This window comes from Phaethon lepturus, unplaced genomic scaffold, assembly GCF_000687285.1.
Source record: "Phaethon lepturus isolate BGI_N335 unplaced genomic scaffold, ASM68728v1 scaffold2408, whole genome shotgun sequence".
Taxonomy (NCBI): domain Eukaryota; kingdom Metazoa; phylum Chordata; class Aves; order Phaethontiformes; family Phaethontidae; genus Phaethon; species Phaethon lepturus.
The window spans coordinates 18,107-43,451 of NW_010559501.1; the positions used below are offsets into that span (position 1 = coordinate 18,107).

At 37.3% G+C, this 25,345-nt stretch overlaps 1 protein-coding gene across 1 annotated transcript in view; it reads right to left on the minus strand.

The window, feature by feature from the left end:
• The window catches only part of FARSB (phenylalanyl-tRNA synthetase, beta subunit), a gene marked incomplete at its 5' end in the record, with an annotated part of 39,555 nt that extends 15,156 nt beyond the window's left edge, over positions 1-24,399 (minus strand). The window contains 15 exons of the mRNA XM_010293361.1: positions 850-1,002; positions 7,709-7,826; positions 10,238-10,330; positions 13,216-13,296; positions 13,722-13,929; positions 14,359-14,420; positions 15,996-16,047; positions 16,134-16,195; positions 17,500-17,570; positions 19,888-19,996; positions 21,209-21,359; positions 21,805-21,920; positions 22,420-22,492; positions 23,023-23,177; positions 24,344-24,399. Coding sequence (XP_010291663.1) covers positions 850-1,002; positions 7,709-7,826; positions 10,238-10,330; positions 13,216-13,296; positions 13,722-13,929; positions 14,359-14,420; positions 15,996-16,047; positions 16,134-16,195; positions 17,500-17,570; positions 19,888-19,996; positions 21,209-21,359; positions 21,805-21,920; positions 22,420-22,492; positions 23,023-23,177; positions 24,344-24,399 — 1,560 coding nt within the window. The remainder of the gene's footprint in view (positions 1-849; positions 1,003-7,708; positions 7,827-10,237; positions 10,331-13,215; positions 13,297-13,721; positions 13,930-14,358; positions 14,421-15,995; positions 16,048-16,133; positions 16,196-17,499; positions 17,571-19,887; positions 19,997-21,208; positions 21,360-21,804; positions 21,921-22,419; positions 22,493-23,022; positions 23,178-24,343) is intronic.
• Positions 24,400-25,345: the final 946 nt, after the last annotated feature.

Genomic DNA, 25,345 nt, shown 5'->3' on the forward strand with positions numbered 1-25,345 from the left:
GAGTCAATATGAGTCAGTGTCTCCTATCTCTGAACACCAATGCATGACGTATCAGTAGAATCATAGCTGCTGTCCCTGCAGTCTTGCTGTCCTATACTGTATTTACTACACTGTTATTTTAGGTGGCAGAATAGATTAGTCGCTGATGCTTGCTCTCTTGCATCAACCTACGCACTCTGTGAAGTAATGGGGTCAGCCTGCTTGCTTCCTCTTACATGCATATGTGCATACACAGAGGAGATTTTGCACTTAAGGATGTTATTTTTAATTCATGTGTAGCTCACCCTGTATGGAGAAGGAAGAGGGCTGTTAGACAAATACTTGTCTAAGCAGCAGGCTCAGCCTCAAAGACAGCAGGTCTTTGAATAAAAGAGATATAAGGCATGTATCTTCATATGAGTATATAAATAAAGATAGATATGAATAGAAGCTATAGATAAAGCTATAAATTAAAAGATCAGGTACTGTTAGCCAAAGAGAATGCAGTGGGTACCTGGCATACTCATCAATTCAGTGAATTCCTACCTACCACTGCAAACAGTGGAGTAATTAATTGTAAACAGTCCATGGCATACGCTTTACTGTAAGTCTCCTTAAAAAGTCATCAATTCACAATTTATTTAAAACTATTTGGAACAGCTCACAGAAAGACAGCAATCCCATTTTACAATCAGTGAATGCAGTTAATGCCTTGTCACTTATACTGCAGTATGACAATATATATAATAATAATAATATTAATTAATTTAGTGCCTACTGCTGAGAACCAAAAATTCACCTCAGACTGTAAGGGAACCTTTGAGCTCCAGAACACCCTCGGCTGTACACTGCAGACTCTGTCTTCCTTACCTTCAGTTGCCTTGATTGTGTATCCATTCTCATCATTTGGTGGTACTTCCAGAAGCTGCATGACCCTGTCCAGCAAACCATGGATAATCTCAAACCCTGGGCTCTTGTTGTAATAAACTGCACAGAAATGCCTGTAGTTTCTTGCACCTACATCTGAAGAAGAAGGAAGAAATTACGTTATCGGGCAAATTCTATCACACTTTTAACCTTGCTTTTTGCATCAGTTTTCTTCTGCTGTACTGTGAGGCACTTGTGGCTGAAAGGAGAAATGAGTATGTAAAATGTCTTCTCTGACACACTTCCCATATAATCTGAGGAAGTAACGGGATTTCTCTAACCCACTGGAGTCTCACAGCCAGTACTGTAAAGAAAGATTTAAAGTATCCTATGCCTTGAGCAGGAAATAGGCTTCTTAAATACAAGTATCTTCTACACAATGACAGGTACCAAGCATATAGTTAAGTGTTAAATAAATTAGAAACAGACTAGCCAAAATGTAAATATTCAGGAAGCATCAGAAAACTTGTGATGTAGATGGGAAAGCTAAATATTTATAGAACTCGGTTGCAGAATAACTACCAGTACAAAACAACTAGCCCACAACTTAAAATGAGTAGTAATGTTAGCATAGTGATCTATGAAAAGATCTAAATTCACACAGGTTTCCAAGTCACAACCAATGCTTTTCACGATCAACTTGGACATCCCTGAAACCAGGTGACTATGAAAAATGTGCTGTGTTTCACAACCTGCAACACGAGTGTCTCCCACTTTGGACAGTTCCTTAAGTCAAACTCCTGCCTTCTCCCTGATGTAAATTTTCTTACATTATTGATTTCATCAGAATATTTTTCTTTTTTAAAGTTTCAAAATGAATACATAGTAATATGTTGTTACCCTTGTACCTTTAGGCTACACCACTGCAATATATGCTGTAGGACCACTGTAGCCTGATTCGAAACTTTACTCGTTGCAGATTTCAACATTTCTGCTTTTTGAAAGGAATGATCTGGGAACAGTAACAAGTCTATCGTCACAGCTGCCAATTAGTAGCAGTGAAATTCAAAATACTGATTAATGTAGTGAACTCATTTATCACCCTCAGGCCTTTACCTTCTCAGAGTTAAAGGGCAAGCATGTATTCAGCCAGGTATACAAGGACAAAGCTTGCTGAAACCAGGGAAGACTCTTTACCTGACTGTCCTCTTCTGGACATTCATATGCTTTGAAAGCATTTTAAGTACATACGCTGCATTTCGGTTTGGACCAGACCTGCACTTCTGAAGGAAGTCTCCTGATCATGCCCACTTACCATGCTTCTAATCACACTGTGTAAAGCAACCCTACACCAGAGTCCTTTCAGTGGCAATGCAAGTCAGAACGGGTGTTCCAGAAGGGCACCTAAGAGCTTCAACCACTCAAGGGCATTCAGCACACATAATCAGGCTACAGCTAGCCAAAGGGACCGATTACATGCATATAGCACAGACCGTGAGCCATTAGCCGATCCCCTTCTATACTGCACTGCTTCGTAATATTGACGTATAGTACAGTTACAGCCAGATTTTCATGCGTAGATTTCTTCCCTTTCTAGAGAGTTCTCTGCATCTGTAGTCTCTTAGTTGCTCATGTCTAGGTGGACATTCTCATATTTATCTCTTCCACTTAATGATAATTAGATACAGGGAAGAAATGTATACACTGAGAGCAACTGAATTGCCCTAAAAAAAAAAGGCAATCCTTCAGATCTAGTAACACTTGTAATGTTTGAGGGGAAAGAGGAAAAAAGAACTTCTTCAGTAGTGAAGGAATTACGAATGAATGAATGAAGAACTGAAAAGAACAACTCTCCCTGGTCTGCGGGTTAAAGTAGGGCAGCACCGTGTGACATAAGGTCGCACGTGTAGGGCTTTCCTATTTCTTTCTGAGAAACTACGCAAAAGAAACGTACATGAAATCCAGCATATGCCAGGGTGAATTTTGTTCTTTATACAGTCAAATTGTGTGCACAGCAGGCATTTGTCAGGACCTCTGGTCATGAAACATCTCAGCTGGACTTAAGCGTTCCCAGAAAAAAGGCACTGCACTACATGCTGCCCCGAGAGAGTATGGTTAAAGATGTCTACAAGGTTAGTGACTTCATGGGAGTTACAGCTGCACCTACAGTCTGAATTGTACTTCCACACAGTTCTGGATGTAAGTATCAGAACTGAGCGCCTCAGACATCAAGAGATGGTTCTCTTCTACAGGCGTCAATTGTTTGCTACTGCATTCAACACAAAAAATAGGGGACATCAAAATAAACAGGACCTCAAAACAGGGAAAGGAGTAGGTTCTTCAGGCAGCACAGAGTCAAGCAGTGAAAATTCTTCCCCATGGGATTCTGTGGATGCTGGAGGTTTATACGGCTCTGAAGAGGCAGAGGAAGCTCATAGGAGATAAATCTGCTTGTTACTGAGACAGAGAACCACGTTTGAGTCTGGAAGTGCCCGAGCTACTCGTGGCTGGCAAACAGGGGAGCACTCCAGAAGTATTACATACACTTACTTGCTCTCATGCTTCTCCCTTGACAAACACTTTTAGCTGGTGTTACAGATGGTTATTGGGCTAAATAAGCCTTTGGTCTGACCCAGCATAGCCAATCTTTGTGTTTGATGTACAGTAAGATTAAATACAATCAGAAACTCTACTGCTCACTGGGTGTTCCTGAACTTTTAATACCTACCACATAAGAAATTAGACTTTAAAAAACAAAAAAAATTATATTTACATCTTGTCTATTTGGTCCAACTAACCATTTAGTAGCAAGGAAAAAAATTTATCAAGAACTAAACAGGAGAACATTTACCAATTGGCTAGAAATACAAGGATTAAAAAGGACTGCAAAATACAGGAGCAAGAGCCTACACAAAGGATGAAAGCACAGCCTTTTTGAGCCAAAAGTCATTCAAAACTTCTAGAGCAGCAATTTGGCAATGCAGCTGCAAGTTTTCTTGACAGTCACTGAAAGCTGAACTTACGGTGGCACTACGTCTGTATTTTGTCAGTCAGGAACTTTTTCCTGTCATTATAATAATTTGCAGTATTAAATAATGCTGGAGAATCCAATCCTGAAATTAAAATAGCAACACAGAGGAGTAAAGGCTACAGAGAAAATATCAATAAATGCAACATCTGATTTCTGGTCTGAGTATGCTGGCTGCTCAGTCCTGTCGTTATGGATCTCTGTTTCCTAGCTCTTCTAAGGTACCAATTAGTAATACGCGGTCATGAATGGTGGATACTCTATGTTGTACTGAGCAACAGAAAAGAAAATGTTTTCCCCTCCCCCAAGTTTTTACTTGTTCCTAAGACAGCCTGTTCTTTGGGCTAGATGTTCAGTAGAATGATTTTCTTTTTTTCTGCGATTCTTTATGTTGGCAGAATTTGTGACAACTATCTGAATTTCATTATTATTTAGATAGTCAATGGTGTCTTCAGATCACTATTCTTAACTAATGCATCAGAAGTAAACATACACAACAATTTCTATACCTCGTGTATTCAAACCAACTGTAAAAATCCTTGGTATAAAGGAAAGGATACATTTTCAAGCATTTAAAAAACTTGTGTTATAATACTTACTCCTTTGCAGAGTTGTATTACAACACAAGAAGTTCATTCACAACAGGCAATAGGAAGAAAAAAAGAAAGTATTAGGAACCGTATGCAAAAGCTGGCGGATGTTAGAAATGCTTCGGTTCTTTATAACTCACTTAAGAGACCTCTTGTGTCATGCCATGAAACAATTCTATTTTTTAAATGAGCCTGCCAAGTATGTCAACCTAAATTATATATATATATATTTCTGAGACTTCAAAGCACTTCCTGGGGATGCTGCTGAAAAACAATCCAAAGGATGGGCAGCTGCTTAGGAATATGTGAGCCAAAAGAGTGCAGAGGAAGATAAAGCAGGGTTGTGTGCTGCCCCCGTCCAAATTAGAGATGCTTCAGAAAAAATGACCGGGTGATCTGAAAGGGGGCACCTGCTCCTTTAAACTTGTCTCACAGCCTCCCAAAAATCCCAAACTATTTTCTGCATATAACGTAACATTTCCAGACAGTTTGGAAAATGCTTCAAAATATGGCAGCAGCTGTAATCACAAACGATGTAAATTGTGCTAAATGTGTGCTACCACAAGCTTGCCAGATTCCCCAAGATCATTGGTCGGAGGTGATTTTCTAATGGATTAATTTATTTCGTTGTGGTAAGGGAGAGAAAGAGTATTCTCTGTTAGGACTCGTGGTGCAAGGTGATGATTTATACGCTGAGCTAGTGTTAACTATCCTACCAGCAGTGACTACCTCGTGTTACAAGCTAACCACACAAATGCTGTGTAACATACTCAAAATCAGCACGTTTCCTCCTTCCTCCAGAAGAAACACTTCTGCTCAGATTTGGTTCCATTTACTTATATTAAATCTGGCACACATTTTGCTAATTTAGTACGTCAAACCTTTCTGCCAGATATGTCTGAAGAGAAATATGTTCAGTTCACCTTGGTAAGCATGAGTTCTGTGTAAGAAGGTATTTTATTAAAAGCCAGTGTGTTTAAAAGAGCTAGGTTCATTCACACATGAATGACTACAAGATGCCATTTCAAATACAGTTAATGTCAGTACTCTTTTGACCCATACTTTTAAAATTATTAATTGGAAATTCTGCATGCCAAAATCATGAAATAATAAAATTAAATTAGTCAGTCTGATGACATAAGCCTTCTGCAGGAAATCTCATTCCATATGTGAGAGGACAACCCCACATTTTTCAGTGTTTGCAGAGTTACTAGTTATTTCTTTCTCCCCTCCCCTTTCAAACTGTTTATTAGGCAAGTTTAATTTTGGAAGTAAACTTGGGAAAGACAGTAGTTATTCTAAAGACAACATTAAAAACAATTTCAGATACTGTTCACAGTCTGTAAGTGCTTAACCCATGACAGGGCTGCCCAAGAGCATAGGGTACAAAGCTGGTGCCTCAGAAGTCTTTATCTTTCATCTGTTGCAATGATTCCCATCAAAATGAAGTACACTAAAAAATCAGTCTTTATAAAGCTGTTCAGCAGCCATCCACATAAATGAAAGCTTTCAAGAGCTGCAATTAGCACACACGAAATAAAAGTAATCAATTTAACTTGCAAACTTTATAAAACCAGAATATTTTATATATAAAGTCTTATTCCAAGATAAATAGCCCCACTCTTGGTTCTGAAGAATGCTGATGCTATTCTGCCATCTGTACCACGTTTTTTGCATTCTAGCTAACTCCATGACCAACAAGGAATGAGCTGCACCACCAAACTGTCTGTATTTAATAAAATTAAAAAAAAAGTCTACATGGTTTGCTAAAACTGCTTATTTTGCTTGGCAAGGCTTTTTTTTTTTCCCCTTAAAAAAAGTAAGCTACAAATTAAATTCATCACCAAAGCAATTTACTTGCCATTTTGTTTATGCCTTATATAAACCTTTGTTTTGCAGATCCAAGATACCTTAAATACAACCACTAAAATCTGAAACCAGATAATGAAACAACAGAACTGTTTCTGCTGCTGAATTTAAAGTAATGTCAGCCTTTTTCACTAAGAGGCAAGACTTCAGAGTTGTAACTCAGTGTACAAGCATTTCCTGCCAAAAGCTGTAGCTTGTGCACTCCTTTCTCCCTAATGTACCACATAGCAATAAATGTATCAGTAAATTTTAGACAAATTTTTGACATTTTAAAAATCCATTTTTAGGTTTTTTTACTTTGATACGTTTTTCCAGATAAACAAGATAATCTGAAATTTTGATCCTATATAGTGAAATCAGTGCAAAGAAAAGAGGCCCCATCACACAGGAAGGATTTCACTGAAGCTTTTGAACTAGCTGCTTTGGCTGTTTCATGTAAAACAATTAAGGTTACAGAACAATTCAAAGGCAGCCACGCTCTTTTAGTGTAGTTCGATGAAGTGGAAAGATAAGGAAAATATTTTATAGATGAGAAGGGAAATTTTATACTTTGAGCTTTTTATTTATTTATACATTTTTATACACAGACTTGCTCATTCTTACCCTCTATCTGTGCTACAAATCGAACTCATCGTATTGGTTGTCAGTTTTCCAGGAGATAATTTCAAACAACAAATACAAGTAATCCTGTTTAAAGAGGATTCAAAGATGGAAAAGGGATTCATGCTGAGACACGCTGACCCCAGCATTTTATTCTGAGTTCCAGCTCTCCACAGTAGAATCAGTCTGCAAGTACAACCTGCTATTCCCAGGCTTGAGACATACTGCTTTTCAGCTGGCACAGCACTGCACATTTTTGAGACTGCAGCAGTTTAAACAGGTTCTAGCACTGCAATAGCAGCATGCCTTCGATATTTACTACTTTCCAAGGTTTGTGCTACTTGAAAACATTACTAGCAGGGAGCTTCTCTCATGAGTTACAGCCCTGATAAGAATGCAAAGGAGCACTAGATGAAGAGCAAGTAAAAATGGGTGCATCAACGTAAGCAATTTAGAGCAGGTTCTTTTTTGGTGCAAAATTGTCTTGCATTTATCCTTGGAGTCTTGCAGTATTATTGACAGATTTTAATGGATATTTTGATGCCTAAAAATATTTACAGTGTACCCATTTACACATCTGAGAATCCTATCTCTAGCCACGCTTAAAACCTAGCCTGTTATGCCAATCTCTTAACTCATGCTTATAAATTAAAAACGAGAATGGAGTATGCAGTGATTATTATACTTCTAAAGAAATACTGATTTACTTACTATTACCATTTAGCATGTAAACATGTATTTCCATTAGCAAAGATTTTGAGGAACCTTCTCTTACCTGTGTTAGGATCTTTTACTACAATGTCAGAAATCTCAAAGAGTTTGAGAGGCAAGGGCATCTTTCGGTTAGCCGCAATAGTTTTCAGCAGCCCAGGAAGGAGGGTTGTACGTGCCACCTGCAGGACAAACGTAGTTGCTGCAAGTGAAATACCTTCCAAAATAGCTCATGTTAGATTCCTTCATTTTTTGTTTTGCTCACTTGTAACAAGAGTTTAAAAGTAGTCAGGTGCAAATACTGCACTAATCTCTTACGTTTGAGCATCTTTGTTTTAGAATTACTAAACCTGAAAAGGCACATTCTCTGCACGTTCTTTATACTGCATTTTCGAAAAGAGCATATATGTGAGTTTAAGAATAGGTATCATCTCACAGATGCTTGAGCTGCAGTGCAGAGTAGAAAAACAAGCAATACAGAAAGAAGTGCGAAGAAAATGCATAAATTTAATCTCATTTATGCAAAAGGTAAATACTAAGTGTTATTTTGGAAACATTAAATGCTATCTGAAATATTATCTTGATACCTGCCTGATATAGGCAGAACCTAAGCAACAGAAATGCATATATTCAGATTGCAGTTGTGGACAACCTGAAATATATAGAAAACGTATGAAAAGGACCAAGGCAGGAGGCAATCATATTGGTGTTCTTACAGATACATTCACACATACTTCTTGTGTTCTCCATTCAAATATTTCCTTAGAAGGGCACCATTTTTTTTTTCAAACTGAAAGAGTCTGATTCAAAACCCCAGAAAGAATCATAGAATAGTTTAGGTTAGAAGGGACCTCTGAAGGTCATCTAGTCCAACTCCCCTGCAATGAGCAGGGACATCTTCAACTCGGATCAGGTTGCTCGAGCCCCATCCAACCCGACGTGGAATGTTTCCAGGGATGGGGGCATCTACCACCTCTCTGGGCAACCTGTGCCACTGTTTCACCACCCTCACTGTAAAAAATGTCCTCCTTACATCCAGTCTAAATCTACCCTCTTTTAGTTTAAAGCTGTTATCCCTTGTCCTACCACAACAGAAAAGAGATGGGAGTGACTGTCTGCTGCTTGACTGCAGGTAAAAAGTTACCATGTGCTCAGCCATAGTTACTTCTTATCATGGGGCATGCAGTATTTCTGTGTATTTATCCTACTTTTCCTAACCAATGAAGAGTTCCAGCTGCACACTCAGCTGGAAGAAGGTCCCTGGCATCAGCCTGCCCTTGTCCTGCTGACAGAGGATAGAGGATGGGGGGAAAAGCCATCCTGAGAATCCCATCACCAGTTAACATCTAAAGCGGGAAGTTTTTAGTGCATCACAAAGACTAATCTGTCCCAATTTTCAGGGAGGCCTACAGATTTTAAAAGACAGGCTATTTTTTGCCACAAGGAATATTCAGCCAGTAATATAACAGCTTAGCAGCATTGCTATTCAAAGGCCTGCAGTCTTTGAGGAATAGGAATCTGAAATGGCACCTGGCTAGAAAGGCTGCCAGTCCTCCTCTTTTTGTTCCTTTTCCTTTATTGTTTATTTGTAGTACATTCTATATTGCTCAGTTGTAATCACCATGCCAAATGATATATATGAACAGGTGATAATAGTCTGAACAGGTTACAACAGTGTCTTGCATGACTGCTTATTTGTGGTACCAAACAGAACAGAAAATACATGAAGGTACCCAAAAATTCTGTTCCTGAATCTCCAAGCAGCAGCAGCAGATCTTTTAGTATTAGATATAAGATCTAGAAAGGTATTTTAGACGCTCAGGGAGACCAGACTTACTGAAGAAGATCTGAGGAAAAAAAAAAACCCATACAAATCACAAAACATTAATTCCCCCAGACTGCTGAAACTTTTCTACACCTTTCTAAAGAGTGTTTACTGTTGTATTTCTTAGGCTAGAAACAAAAAAAGCCTCTAAATTTACCTTTCCTGTAAACTAAAGAAAGCATATTTCTCTAAAAGAAATAAAAAAACTATGGGTATATTTTTAGGTATTTTCAGAATTGTTGAGAATACTGTATTTGAGCTCTCACTGTCTGCTCTAGCAAAGATCAAATGATGTAGAAATGGGTATTAAAATACTTAAAGCAATACAGATTTTTTTTAAAAAACAGTAATAACAGTTCATAATTTTTAAAAAAGTATTTCCTATTCAGAGCTCAGGAAGTTTAGAAATTGACAGGTCTAGTAGTTCAGTTTATATTGAATGGCTGTTCTAAATGTGGGAGTTGATCAATCATCTGGGATTTTCTGTAATAAGACAGCTAAATTTGCCACATGCTGTCATACAGAGCATGGTATTTTACTTTATTGAAAAGCTAATAGTATTTCACACCAAATAAGGTATTTCTTAGTGAGGGAGTAACAGAAAATGACTGCTAGCAAGTTTAGCATAGATATATGTACGTCCTCTTTAATGCAGGAAAAGTAGCTCTATAGTTTATAAATTTTATTTCCTGTTGGTTCCTTTTTTTCCTCTTTAAATATAAAATCTGTGACAATGTTGCTCTCAAAATTTGACCTGAATTATCTCACCTGAAATTCTGCAGTTTTGGGGTTTGCTATGCGCACTGCTTTTGTTGCAGAGACATCCATGCCAAGTTTATCTGCAATGTCTTCTTGAGAACACTGAGAGGAAGAGACAAAAAACCACCAAGGTCAAGTAGTTAAAACAGACAGTAAGCCACTGATGAAATTTGATATCAAGAATGAACAATGCAATTGTGGCACTTGCTCTGAGGCCCCATAATACATGCTCTCATTTGCAACACCTGCTCATAATAAAAATTAAGCCTCAGCCTTAAGACTAAGTAGGCAAACTGGTTTATCTACAAACGTTAATTACTAACCAAAATAAAGCAAGCTTAAAAAATAAAAAAGGCAAGTGTTTGTTTAGGATTTTGTCACGGATTGCTGTCATCTGTTTTAAAAACAGAGGCTCAGATTCTGCCCTGTGACTTGCAGTGAGTAAGGAGTTTTATTCTGAAAACAGCACTTGTAAAGGGACTGGTACCTGAGCCTTCTCACGAAGAAAACAATCCTTTGGGGGCTACTTACTGTCTAAGAAAAATGAGTCATATGGTGAAGCCTTCAGTTTTCATAGCTGCATAGGATTCTCATTGTTCATTATTGCTGGTTTGTTTTTTTTTTTGAGTTGGAGTATTTTTAAAGCCCTTATTCTCAAGGTGTATTTTTAAGCTGGTCAGTAAAGCAATACGCACGTGCTTTATCGGGCTCAGATGATGTCTGTGCACATAAAGCAACAGATGCTACTAATAAGATCCACATTACCGATTTCCAGAATTTATAGCTTTATTAATGTATTAAAGAAACCAATAGCAGACTAGGCATGTAATTGAGGATTTGCTAGTATACTACAGTCTCCCAAAAGTGTTCCCTTTGCACTGGCAGCACTCCGAAAAGTGTGTTGATAGACCAAATGTGAGGAAAATGAGCAGATGATACCATCTGAAAAAGTGGATTATTGAATAAAAAAAAATAGAATCTTATATGAATGCTGACCTTAGGAAGAGAAAACTGTGTTAAACAGTTTTCAGATGTGTATCTAAACTACAGCGTATTACTGTGATTTAACTAAATGCATTTTGGCTAAATTGGAGCTCCTCACTGAAAGCGATGTTATTGTGTACAAGTATAATTTAGGGCTCAAACCAAGAAACAGATTGTATGCACAAATACATAAGCAGTGTTTGTCATGTAACACTGGGCTACAGAATGTCATAGCACAAATGATATTTGTCATAGTCATAGGCCTCCCACTGGTGTCTTAATAAAGTGTTGGTGACACAGCAGACTCTGGGTTTCATCATGCCACAGCAGAAATACAAATATGTAATGTGATAACATGATATACTGTGTGATCTTACAAAATTCTGCTGTTGCAATTCATAAAGGTCCTCACTTGTAGTGATCTAATACATTCAATGTTTTTAAGCATATTACCTATTCAGTGCTGAAAAAATGGAATTATATTTATTAGTGAATAAGGAAAAATCTATAAAAGCTTGACCATAATATACATATTATTTCCCCAACACGGTACTACCACAGGTAGTCTGAGTATCTTTGTCAAATACTAGCGCTGCAGGAAGTAATACTAGGTATTGTCCTGGTTACTTTAGACTGTAGGATTAGTCCAAATTTTGCTTTTGAAGCTCCGTGAAATGTGAAGGCGTTAAAATTTTATTCAATCTATTTGGATTACCAACTTCGGTTGCAATACTTTTCAAATGTATGGAAGTGTTTTAGGAGCTTGCATCACTGTATCTTAAAACCTTTGAGTAAGTTATCAGAAACTAATCTGTGATCAGATAACTATCTCTCAAAAGTTGTATACCTTCAGGGATGTATGCTTCTGGCCATATAGTAAGTTTTAAGTTCAGGAAAAGGTTAAGAAATTCCACAGATGTTTTAATAGAATATGTGATAGTAGCTCCCCATATGCTAAAATGTCCACAAATTGCACATTAAGGCAAAGGCTTTGAGCAGATCTTGCAACAAGAAAGGATTTTCTAAAATGCAGTGTATTTTCAATAGCTGACCATGCCAATCTCCATGTATGGACGTTACCATATACATTTGGAGGGCATGGGCGTGTACTTAACTTTTTTTTTAATAGTAGATCGGGTTCTCTGATCCAGTTCATAACTATGGCAAAGAGGTATGAACAAGTAGCCATGACAACACCACACATTTTATTTCAACAAAACAATTTTACCGAAAATTTTCAGTATTAGAAATTATGCCAGCTGTTAGTACTGGAGTGGCACATGCTGTTGCAAAGTCCTAATTCTTGGTAAAAGAGTACTTGTATGGCTGTAACAAATAATATGAATAATACCTGCAACCAGTGATAATAACAATTACTGGGGTTTTTTTTGTTCTTTCATGCCAAAAAAACACCTGTGTTGAAATTTAGAAAGGATTTTGTGTCCCCTTAGTGTGCATTACAACTCTTTTACAGGTATTCTTAAAATAAACTCTTTGCTGACTGAATAACTACGTATCAACTTGGTATCTAATGCAAGGAGTCATGGGCAGGTGATAATACTAAAAGAGACAAATAGAAACAGGGTAATATCTAAACTGTAGTAATATCCACCAGAAAGTACTAAATTTTTATGTTTGTTTTCCAGATTATGAAACTATGATGAATTTCACATCTGGTGATTAAAGTCTCGAGAGAGACTTGCTGTCTTACAATTTCATCCTATCAAGTTAAACTAAAAACAGTACTTCAGCAGCTATTTTTGCCTCTATACTTAGAACTACATGCCATATTAACAGTGACTCATTCAATTTCTCTGACCTACTAACTCATAAAATACTATACTATAATTCCAAAGCACTAGGAAACAATCACCTGCCAAAACAGTAAGGGATAATACTGTTACATTTATACAACAATATATCCACAGACCATCCGCTGCAGTTTTGGCTGCATCGCTGTTCCAACACGCAACTAAGAAAAATATGAAATCAATATAATATACCAGGGCAAAAGTGAGTGCTTCAGTGAATCCAGCAGCCGCCAAGTCCAGTCTCAGAAGTTCCGTGAGCTTATTGAGAGGGAGCTAAAATGAAACAAAAACCAGTTTTCAACTTCCATCTAAAAATATTTTGCTATTCTTTCCCAAGGTGATTCTGCCTGTTACATTATGGTGAATTCACTAGGGAGGTACTATGCCTGTGTGTTTAAAATTTTTGAAAGCATCAGCCAGCTGCCTTTAGGCTTGCCTGAGGAAATGAATCTCCCAATTAGAGATTTAATGTGGGCTCCCTACTTAAACCCTGTCTTTTTTCAAGTACCAGCAACCACTGGTCTTGGACTTATTCAGACCAGTGAGGCATCTGTTTTGTATCCTATCCATGGTAAATACTTCTCAAGGCAAAGCATGTCAAAATATTTAATTCCTAGGTTCTGTTTTCCCCAAAGCCCTTCTGGCATGCACTAGTCATTTACTGACAACAGAGCGTTTATTTGAAGGGGCAATCTTACTTGATTAGCTATGGTGTACGTTTTCGGAATAGTCATCTGAATGTTGTTATAACCATAAGCTATTGCTGCATCTTCTACGATATCACATGCATGGATAATGTCCGCTCTGGTAGGAGGGATTTCAATCTCTATATTGTTCCCATTCCCTATGACGTGTGACTTCAAACACATCCTAGTCAGCAGCTTTGCAAGGCTTGATGGAGTTTCACTGAAACAAAACAAGAAAGTAGTAATTTATGGATCTTGCACTGTATCGACTGGCTTTTTAAAGTAATCAATGTTTCTGCTGCATTGCCTTATATCCTGAGGAATCTTCAAGTGCTTTATCGACTGTACATAGATTTAGCATTCCATCAGAATCAGCTCAGATTCTAACTCTTGAGACAGTAATTTTTCTTTACATCATAACAGTTGTGTACGGCCATAAAGAATAATTCACTTTCTGTTTTCACAGGGGAAGAAGTCTTACAGAGTTATCTAATTACCCAAGAAAACCCCTGAATTTTTGATAAATTAAAAAAAAAAGATCACATAGTGCAAACATTTTTTAAACAATGCAAGAATCAATGTTTTCTAGTACCTTTTTCATGATTAATGTTTATGAGTAAAAACTATGTTTTCATTTGCAATAACACACCTGATTCCTATTTTCTTGTTAATTAGTTCAGGTTTCACCTTCTCTTTTCGGTAAGCCAGTTCCTAAAAAGAAAGATAAAGCTTTGCAGCATACACAATGCCTGCCATTTCTACCTAAGAGGATTCAATTTTTACAGCTTAGTAATCTAGCTTCTAATTACAATACTAAAAAGACATCCACAGAAGACAAGTGTGAAATACTATGCCAAACTTAGTATTTTCAGGTAACAGTATTGTTGAAAACATGTTATAGTATGTGGTTGAAAAGCTGTTCTCAGTTAAGCTAGAAGGTTGAATGCAGCATGAAATCCCTGTTATTGAAACTTCTGATAATTTCTGATATATGCAAGTAACAGAGTTTCTGAAAGTTTCTAGTCACCAATTCATCCTAAATCAAAGCCCTAAAGCAGTGAATGTTCATGCATGAGATCTAGTACAGACCAAATGACTTCTTTTAAGAGGAACAGGAAAGAAAACTTTCTGTTTCTGTATTAGCACAGAAATATCTACCAGTATTTTACTTAGAAAGTTTGCAACATATTTAAGAAAGTTATTTTGTATGTATTTACTTAGGTGTTTCTAAACCTCTAGATACACAAATTCTTAAAAACCTTAGCATGTAAAACTTTGGGGATTTTTTTGCTCTATTTTGTCTAGGGAAGCTACTTTGGTTACTGCAGAGATTTCTGTTTTGTTGGATATCTCTTCAGGATTCTAGGTCTTTCCTCTGTTGATTAAAGCTGACATTGCTAAAAAAATAAACTAAAATACCCCTAGAAAAACTCTCAGTAAAAATAAGTTTCTTGCCCTCTAAACAGTTTGTACTTGCTTGATACATCTGATTTTATGAACTCAACCAGATCTCTGTTTGTCTTCAATTACTTTCAGGAAACGGGATGAATTGCTTTCTTTATACTTATTAAGAGAACAAAAAAGTAAGACTCCATTACTGCAGAGGGCTGCTTGGGACTCTTGAATGCAGGCAAACCTGCACTTGAAGTCAACATCCTGCCTTACCGACCTTTATACAGTTTGAGTCTATAAAGTGGAAGACTGAAAAATCCAGTGCTACAAGGTTATTTTAACTGAAGGGCGTTAAAAGTTTCCAGATCTGATAAGTAAGTTATGCTGAGGCTGATTTCAGTTGTCCACTAGTTTAAGCCTGAAGGACCTCTTCCTGCATTCATTTTTCCTGATTTGGAACACATAGGTTTTAAAGGCTTTAGACACAGATTATGACCTTTGATTGCGATCTTTACTTGTTCCTGAAAAAGTTCGTATCACATGAACTCTAAACCACAATAGTGGTTACCTCTCGTAACTTTACACCCTACCCTTCTTTTTGGAGTATCATGCTACGTCAGTGAGACTGTATTTTTAGCCTTATCATAAATTAGTGGTGCTTCAGAATGAATTTCCTAGATAAGGGGAAGCTGGAGCTGGCGTTATTTTTCGTGGGGCTAGAGAAGGCCCTGACTCGCTAATATACAGATAGTGCCAAGCTGAGCTTTTACACTATACCTCAGAACCAGTATATACGTTCTCTGCAGAAAAAGACAACAATGTCACTCTTACCAGACTTGGTGTAAATAACATCCTTTCCCTAACGATACTGAGATATCATATCACTATGCTTACCGGGTAGATGTGGGTCTTCCCATTAGGATAAATTACTTCTGCTGCTTCAACACTGAGAGAGACAGAAAAACAGAAGTAAAAATGCTTTTAACACATGGCCCAAACATAATGTCTCCCTGACTGGAGATTTATACTCACCTGAATGGCTTCTCACAATATTCACTAAACATCGTGACTATAATATCAAGAACAATTTTTGCCTATAAAATAAAGATAATAATCACATTGAAATCTGTCATCTAATTGTGTTAAAGTAGACAAAATATCTTAACAAAAAATGGGGGAAAAAAAATCTTGCCTTACACTCTCTTCATTCTATTCTATGTAATAACGTAACAACCAAAATCCTAGGAGTCTAGAATACTAGACTGTTTTTCTTCTGCTGCAAAGACATTTATGCAAAAACTTGAAATCTTTGGTTTTCAAGATTCTGAAGCATTTATGTATCTTTCCTAAACTCTGTTCTGAAGTTATACAGGGTCTTTATTACCAGTTGGAACTGAGTCTTTCCAACCTTTAGTCTAATTAGTCATTTCACTGAAGTTCCAAGTTAGAATGGAGGGACTGAAGGACTGTGTTTAGAAATACATTACCAAATAGCCTCATCTGCAAAATCTTTTGTTTTACAGTTAATATGTTAAGAGATTAGTATAATCATGAGATTCAGATCAACTTCTCAATCTACAAGGGCTGCTTTTTGATGCCTAACAGTATAATTTCCCTCACGTAAACAGAACAGGTCTATTTTGATTTTTACTTTCAAGGCAAGCAGTAGTGAGAAGCAGTTATTTATTAGTTTGCTTAGAGGCCGCTCCCCAACACGCAAATTTATTTGTGTTGTTTACATATAATTGTGTAGTAGGTTAAGTTAAAGGTATTTTTGCTCTTAAGTGTCAAAATACGCACTTTAGGGAAACTATCAATGGATGCACAACCTATAGTCAAGAACAGGCAATTATAACTGCTAGGCTTTCATGCTTCAGCTCTGAGTTACAAAATTTGCATATGGAAAGGCTTCCATTTGACAATTATTTGCACAGAATCCCTGCTTGAAAAAGATAACTAAGAAAAAGTGTTGTCTTCCTTCCCTCAGTCCAAATTTTAAGTAGGAGACAAAATGATGCTTTACAAAGAGTATTCCAGCAAAATAGGCAGTCTTAGTGTATTTTACTCTTTTCAAAGCCTTTCAGATTTAGAAAAAGTTTCCAACATCACCCACACAATTTACTTAAATTCATTTCTTGTACAAACTGAACACTTAGTGTCAATGTAAAGACACAGTAAAAACAAAATCCAAAGAAAACACAACACCAACTATAGAGCAAGCCTAAAACTGTGTTGAAGGAACTCCACATAGTCCCACAACCTATCCTCCCCTCCAAAATGGGAGGTTTGCTCCATAAAGTAAATGCCTGGCTATTGTAGGTCTTTGTATTGGAGCCCTATCACCCAAAGCCAAAACAATGATATTGCAGCATATCAAAAGCAGGAAAGATTAATTTACCTTTGTAATATCTGTGCCTGTACATTCAATAAACACATTTCTGGTGTTTACGCTTATTTTTGTATGATCTCCTAAAACATATAAAGATAAAGATGTTAAGAAATTACACTGACTCCATTTGTGATACAGAAAGATCATTGTCATCTTCGGCAGCTTAAAAATCCACTATGCCTACTGCACCAACGTTCACAATTCTGATAAGAAGAACAGTTCTTTTTATTCTTAAATTTATAAATCAACAAGAGGAAAAAGACAGACCAGATTTACTGACCAGGTTATGCTTTCCTTGGAAAGGCACACAAATCTATAGGTATCTCAGTATCCAGCTGACAAAGCAAACTAGCAGAATAATGGCCATCTGCTGTTGCAAACTGGTTCTGCACTTCCAGAGCATCTCATCTTTCCTGGCTTTAGTAACACATTTGCATGTGATGTGTGACGTAAGAAAGCAGCCTTGGACAGGAATGTATGAAATGTTTTTTAAAAAGTGACTTAGATTGATGAATATCCACAGCTACTTCTGTGAATAACCAAGATCTCTTGACACTGCTGATACACAATGGGTTTAGCTACATCAGTGACTCAGGTCCTAGTATGAGTTCCTTTTAGGCATGAATTTGCTTTCTGTCTGTACTTGGAGTCATGAGGTGTGCACTCAAAACTGTTTCTCATCTGGAAGAAGCAAGGTCAAAAATACACTTAGGGGCATCATCTAAAGTGTCTCTCTTGCAAATTGGATGCAAGGTCCCCCAGTAGCTGATTCCCTACAAAAGTGGCATTCTGTTAGTAAGCCAGAAGCAATTTAGAGCAGCTGTACAGAAATCTGCCTCGTATTGCCTGTTAGGCATAGATGTGCAGTGCATACCTTGAATGAATTTCATTGCCAGTAATCATGCGGCGCGGACATACACGGTCTTAAAATTGTACCGGATTGTGCCAAATCCAACCTCAGTCCTTCTTGCCTGTCCTTGCACCATTCACTAATGCAGATGCACCCCACAGGTGGCGAAGGGAAGCAAACACTTGGATACACATGGGCATTCTTGCTTCCTTTGTTGGACCCTGAGCAAGCCATACAGCTTCTGTGTTTTAGTTTCCTATCTGACAAACTAGGTCACAGCTAAACTGAAAGTCAGGTGCACTAAAGATCTAAAGACTGAGGGATCTTGTATTCCCTTCCCTTTGATGCTGGTGCTGCACCTCTTTGCAGATGGAATGTACGCAGCTCTTTTGGACACACTTCAATGCAAATATAACCTTTCACTTAAGTGCTTGTAGATAATAAAAAAACCCAATACATATGTTTACATTTCATTATGTAATGTTTCAAAAGTACCTTTAACCAGGAAGCTTATCTCAAATACTGTTCTTTAAAACAGAGACAGGTGTTAAATTTAGCTCAACCTTTTTAATTGATAAAATGTAAACAATATGAAATGTTTATATGTGGAACACTCCCAAATTGGAATAAGCCTAACAAAGAAAGATCACTGGTTGACAGCAATTTCAGTTCAGAACAGTTGTTCTTACCAGTTCCTGTCACAGAGTTTGAGCTGTCTTTTAAGATTTGGTTAGCTGTTCAAGATATGGATAAGGTCAGTTAGGAAAAATACATCCAAAGAGATTATGACTGCAGATTTTATTGGTCACTGGAGGGCAACAGTTTCCGATTCTTGACCTAAATATGTAGGTGCACTGAAATATCTTTGTTAAAGGAGTAGTTCTTGCTATGTCATTAATTGGTTTCAGCAAATATGGTTCTCAAAAGTCACCCATAGTTTCTTTTGTATTCAGAGGAAAGCCATGTCTAGAAACAAAGCAAAAAAGTCTAGACCCGTTCTTTTTAACCCATGAAAGTCTTCTGGAATCATTTGTTTGGTAGCAAAGGGATTCGCGAGAACCGATTCACACTGCTGATAAATACACTGGGCTTAAGACCTAGGTAGAAAGATCCCTACTGTGACCACTTCAAATGGAGTACAAAGCAGACTGTTAAATAATTTTCAGTTTACAAAATAATTTCTTACACTCTTTTTTTAGCTAAATGATTGATGAACAATGTCCATGTAGGCAAACAAAATGCTTTCCTAACAAAGGTTCCTATCACAAAGAACCTTTCTTGAGTTTATACCACACAAATCCAGAAAGGTACGAAAAGCTAAACAAAGGTTTGCAGTGGGACTTTTACATCATCTTGATGAGAAAAGAGGAACACTAGCAACTTGGAGTAGCAAAAAATTTGGCTGCATTTAAACTGAAAGAAGGAAAGAAGACTATGTAATTACAAATTAAACAATTTGAAGAAAACACAACACATCAGTGTTTCTGTTAGAGACCCTAACTCACACACAAAATAGCAACAGTATAAATTGGCATAAGTAATCTTACCATTGATGATTGGTGGCATGGATAGAACAACACCATTGCTGTCATAAATGACAGGATAAAGTGGCTTGTTTTCAATCAGGTGTAAATAGTGCCGAAGATGGCTGTCAGTCTGCAGAAACAAAACACAACCTAAATTTCACGTTAGCTCACTTGCTAACTTCCATACTGCCCCAATCCTTTGCTGAGAGATCAACAGGGATTTTGGAAGAGGGAGGGATTGGGCTCAGAGCTAGGTATTTCACTAGCAAAAGCTGTTTCCTCTCAGAAGCAAGAAAACTTTGAAATGAGATAATTGGATTTTGTCTTCAGAAACATTAAAAATTATTTCTTTAAGGAATTCTCTCAAAGATGCATAGGCCATGCTGTCCAAACAATGCCCTTGTTCTCCACAGCAGACCTTTCATTGCCAAACACAAGGGCACAAATCCCTAGTTTATATTAACTTTCCTTGGAAGTGATAAAAATTAGCACCACATTACTTATAAATTGCTGAATATTGACACATTTATGCTTAGATTTGATTAAAAATTTACATCTGTTCCAATGATATAAGTATATGCTGTACCAAACCCATAATTTACTTTTAGTCTGTCTGATCCCCTTTGTTTCCTAGCTCTCTTACTCATCTTTAGTCAGAGATCTTTGAGAATTTATTTATCTCTATGACCAGTATACATGCTCACGCAGAGCTGTATATTGTAATGACGGTGACAATAGTATAATTTTCAAACGCTGACATTTAAAGTGGCCCACGTAAACACCACAGAATTAGACCTGACACAATCTTTTCCTAGCATTTATCTGGTTTCATCAGGACGCTGGTCCAAGAGCAGTGCCAGTCTTAACTTGAGCCTTTTACACAGATACACTTGCCTAATATGTAGTCGGATAAATAATTCAACATCTTCCCCAAGTAAATTGGCCAAATTAAAGTAACATTTTAAAATCTAATATTATTTACCTCAAGCTTTTCTCAGCTTTGTACACTGAGTATCTTACCAGTGTAAATAGATAAATATACATCCCTTTTACGGTATTAGTAAGAGCATCATGAAAAGCAGTCTTCATGTGATAAATCAGAGGGTTAATACCAAACTCACTATTCTAAGAGTTATGCTTAGCCACAAAACACCATGATATTAACTTTCATGGACAATACAGTATTACCGTGTATTTCTCATGAATAAGCAAAATGTGGAATGTTCACTGAATGAAGCTACAGAAGGTATGTTTTATTTGTAAGACCAACTCTTAATAACAAGGATATGAGATGTTAAGCCTTGGAAATCTATCTTCCTGCATTTAGTACAACAAGTCTTACCCTATACAGATCCATAATTTGTGAAGCTGTGTACTCCTGGGATTGATTCAAGGGCTTGAATTTAATTTCAGAAGGTGCTTTAGCTGTAAAAGTAAATGGACCAGAGATGGTGTCCAAGTCATGGGTACCTATTGCTACTAATGCTCTTCTCCTAGAAAGAAGGAAGGAAAAATAATGATTTTACTAGTAGTATTTGGAGTTCCTTTGGGATAATCTCATTATGCCCTGTATTGCCGTGCAATCATAAAATTTACTGAAAAAGGAGAGAGGCAATTTTGAGAAGCCTAGAAATTATTTTCACGAATAACATTTTAACGCATGTTGACAACACATTTAACAAAGGCAAATCCAATGGGATTGTTGCAAAATGCTTCTTTCTCAACTGTTGTAGGAACTTTAACAGCTATTTATGTTAAAAAATATTGAGAGCAGGCAGAAATAGGCAAGGAAATGAGAAGGATCGAGGGAGCTGCTATAAAAGATTTTCCTTAGCATGAATATAAATACAGTGCCTCTCTGCAACAGGGATGTGCAGCTTTAACATGTGAGCAAATCATATATATTAACACTATACACAACTACATTTAAGCACTAACCTGCAAATATTTTGGTGTAGTTTTTCTTGGAGGTCAATGAAACTATCATAACGTTCTTTGGTAAAAGTTATATTACGAAGGACTGCAGCTACAGCATGAGGACGGACTTGGACAGTCTGCAATTTACAACAGCAACACACTATAAATTTCAAGTATACAGAATATAGAAAATGAAGACTGATTAAATGTGCACTTTTCTTTAAAATATTCTCTTTTGTAAAGTAGTAATCAAAAGAAAAATTCATGGAAAGACATCAGAATCCCGAAGGGGAAAAAAAAAAAACAACAAACAAAACCACTCCAGGTCTGGCAGAGGCAAGGAGGTTTCCAACATACTATGTAATGGCCCAGAAGGTCAGTGCAATGTAAGCATCTGAAACTTTGATTTGATCTGCTACAAGGTTCACCCAAAATAATTTGTCTACTGTTCCTCCCCCTCTCCTTCCCCAAGAATAAATCACAATGAGTAAAGATATTTAAATTTCTTTAGCTCTTGTTCCGCAAGTAAGATTTCCAGTCTCACTGCTCTTACAAAATTAGTACTGATAGTTCAGACCTATCTTGGTTGTTCAGAAACTCTCAATAAATTTACAAAGGCGCAGTAAACACTTTTACCTCTTGTGTGATAATCAGCCTCTGACCTTCACCCTGAGCTGGTATTATCTTTTCGTACCTAGGGAGATTTATCCTAGAATAAAACCAGAAATAAGTCTGTAACTGAAAGACAGAAAGTTCCCAAAATGCAGGAAACTTTAGAAATGTAGCAACAATTACAGTAGAAAACTTCCTTAATAACATTTCTTGGCACATAAATTAGATAACTGTTTAAAACTTGTTTTCTATGGGATGGTAAACAGATCACTGAACTAGAAAGGAAGGAAAAGTCACAGCAGAACTGTGAAATAAATTATTTGTGTTGTTATTTATTACAGAGGAGCACAAGGAAGTTCTTCTGCAGGAGTTCTTTTGCAGAGGATAAGTCTCAAATGGAACAGCAGCTGAAACATGTTACAACACATCCAAACCCCAGTAACAATCTAGTCTAGTCTTTTAAAAATATATAATAGATCCACTCCAGAGGAACATCTGACAAATCTGATCTACACATGAGATCGTACTCAAAATCCAAGCGAGTGGCTTTACTGGTTTACTGACCAGAAATGGACTCATATTTAAACAAAAACGAAACCACACAAAAATCTCACAACTCTGCATTACCTTTCTTTAAAGACCTGCAGTCCTCGGACCAACCCTTCAAGGCAAAGAAGATCATAACGGTTGGCAGGAACATCAATTTTATAGAGAATGGTATCAGATGCACCCTTTGCCTTTTCTTCACCTTTTTCTTTACTTATAATGTCTTTCTCAGATGTCTGAAATTAAGCAAAAATGTGTTTTTAACCTGAAACTGCCTAACATTGACAGGAGTATGATAGTGAGATAATACAATAGGAAAAATCATATTAATAAAGGTTTAAAGGTGTAATTTGGATTTATACAGCAAATGGACACACCAAATACCAGAAACTACATAAAATCTAAATCTTTCTCAGATTGAGAGATTGTAATGCAGTATACCAAAAGAAAAATTCACTATTAGAATTTGCGTTTTAAAAAAGATTATAGAAGCAAGAGTCTCCAGGCTAGCAGATCCCAGTACAGAACTGGGACCTTATTTTTTGCAAGAGATCAGCAAATGACTTGTCATATCGAGTCTATTCTGAAATAAAGCATAACATATGATGTTCAGATGTCTTTTGATAAACATCATTGGATTAAAAAGCAAAACCAAAACAGGTCTACTTGAACAAGATTTACATGGATGTAGTTAACAGAGCCAGCAAATTTTCACAAGTACAGAATCTAAATCAAAGCTTTAAATATAATTCAGTTACAACTTAGGTAACAATGTCCAGGACAAATACATTTTTGTGGATATGGCACAGAAGAATGTGTAGAAAACAAAGCCAAACAAATCTTGTAAAATATATTCAATACATGGTCTTTGGCTTTATTTATGCTGGTAAATAATAAGGGGCCAGAGATTGAAGACGATGTGGCACAGACTGCTGACCTCCACAAAGTATAGCAATATGCCACCTTGGGCTCTCTTGCTTCCAAGACGGTAATTTTTGTATGTCTGTTGTTCTTTTCAGATTCAAAACATCTGTGTTAATACAGTCTATTACAATGGTATTCTATAACAAGAACCTAATGGTATGTGTCACATATTCTGCCCTGCGGTATGGAGATGTATGAACATGTTTTAGGATGAGAAGCCTGCTGCTGCGGTACTGCTGAAAGATCATATAGGTTGAAGGGGACCTTCAAGTCTTGTCCATGCTGTTTTCTGAGGATACCTGGCGCATGGTATCCTCCAAACCTTGCCTAGACGTTTTCTTGGTACATGCTAGAGGGCATCGGCCAACACCGTACCAGGGAATATGCTGGAAATAATGCAATACAAACTCTTACCAAATATAAATGCTGTCAGTACGCTACATCTACCGAAAAAGTAACAAATAAAAATGTTACTTACAACTTCATCAAGCTCCAAACCAAACTCAAAGCAAAGATCATTAAATTCTTCATCAGCTATGAAGAAAGAAGATGAATTTTGATTAATAAGCAGACCTCAGGCTTTTAATTTTTTGTGTATGTTTTTAATGTTTTCAAATAAGATAACAAATGCTATTTTGAAAAAAAGGGTAAAAGTATTTTAAAGAATTGCAAAATTTTAAATATTTGCATCTGAGTAGCAGTTTCTTTAGTACATATGGAATTTATTGACACATTATTCTTACAATCACAGCAATGGCTTCTGAGCCTTGGAGCCTAGCTTCACTACCAGCTCCTCAGCCGAGTTTGTCAGAGTAATTCTGGCCTGAACAGACAATGAAAACAGGAAGGAGTAATTGGACAGCTTATGCCAATAGCTACTTTTTTAATCAGTCAGCTTGTCATACAGAGGTTGCATCAACTGTGTAATGACACGTGAGTAACACAACCCTGACCTGAAAATGGAGATTGGCACTCGTGTTTCAAGAGCCCACCAACTCCAGTGTGGGCTAGATAAACTGCTGCACGTCCCTAAACGCAAATTCAGCCAATCGAACAGTTCTTAAGTCACGTTTCTAAAGAGCCGGAGAAGAAAGACTGAATGAAAACACGGCATTAAGTGTTTGCTTTGCCTGCTCGCACCGCTTCCGGCTCCTTTTTGATTTAACCGGTTCCTAAGAGAGACAGTGAAACTCCAAGCAGAAACCGCGATTTGGAAGTGCGTGGTTCTGATTTCCCGAGTGATCGGGACTCAAACAGCACGTATCTGGACAACAAGCTGAAGGGTTCAGGGAGAACGCACGGCTTTGGCACGCCGTGGGCTTGTGGGGAGCAGGCGGCTGGGGAGCCCCCCGGAGACAGACACCGCTGTTGGTCTGAAGCCTGGGCTTCCCCCGAGAGCTAGTTCAGTCCCGCGGACACGGGATAAGCAGCGAGCGAAGGGGTGCTGTCCGGGGATGGCTGGACCGCCCCATCGCCGCCG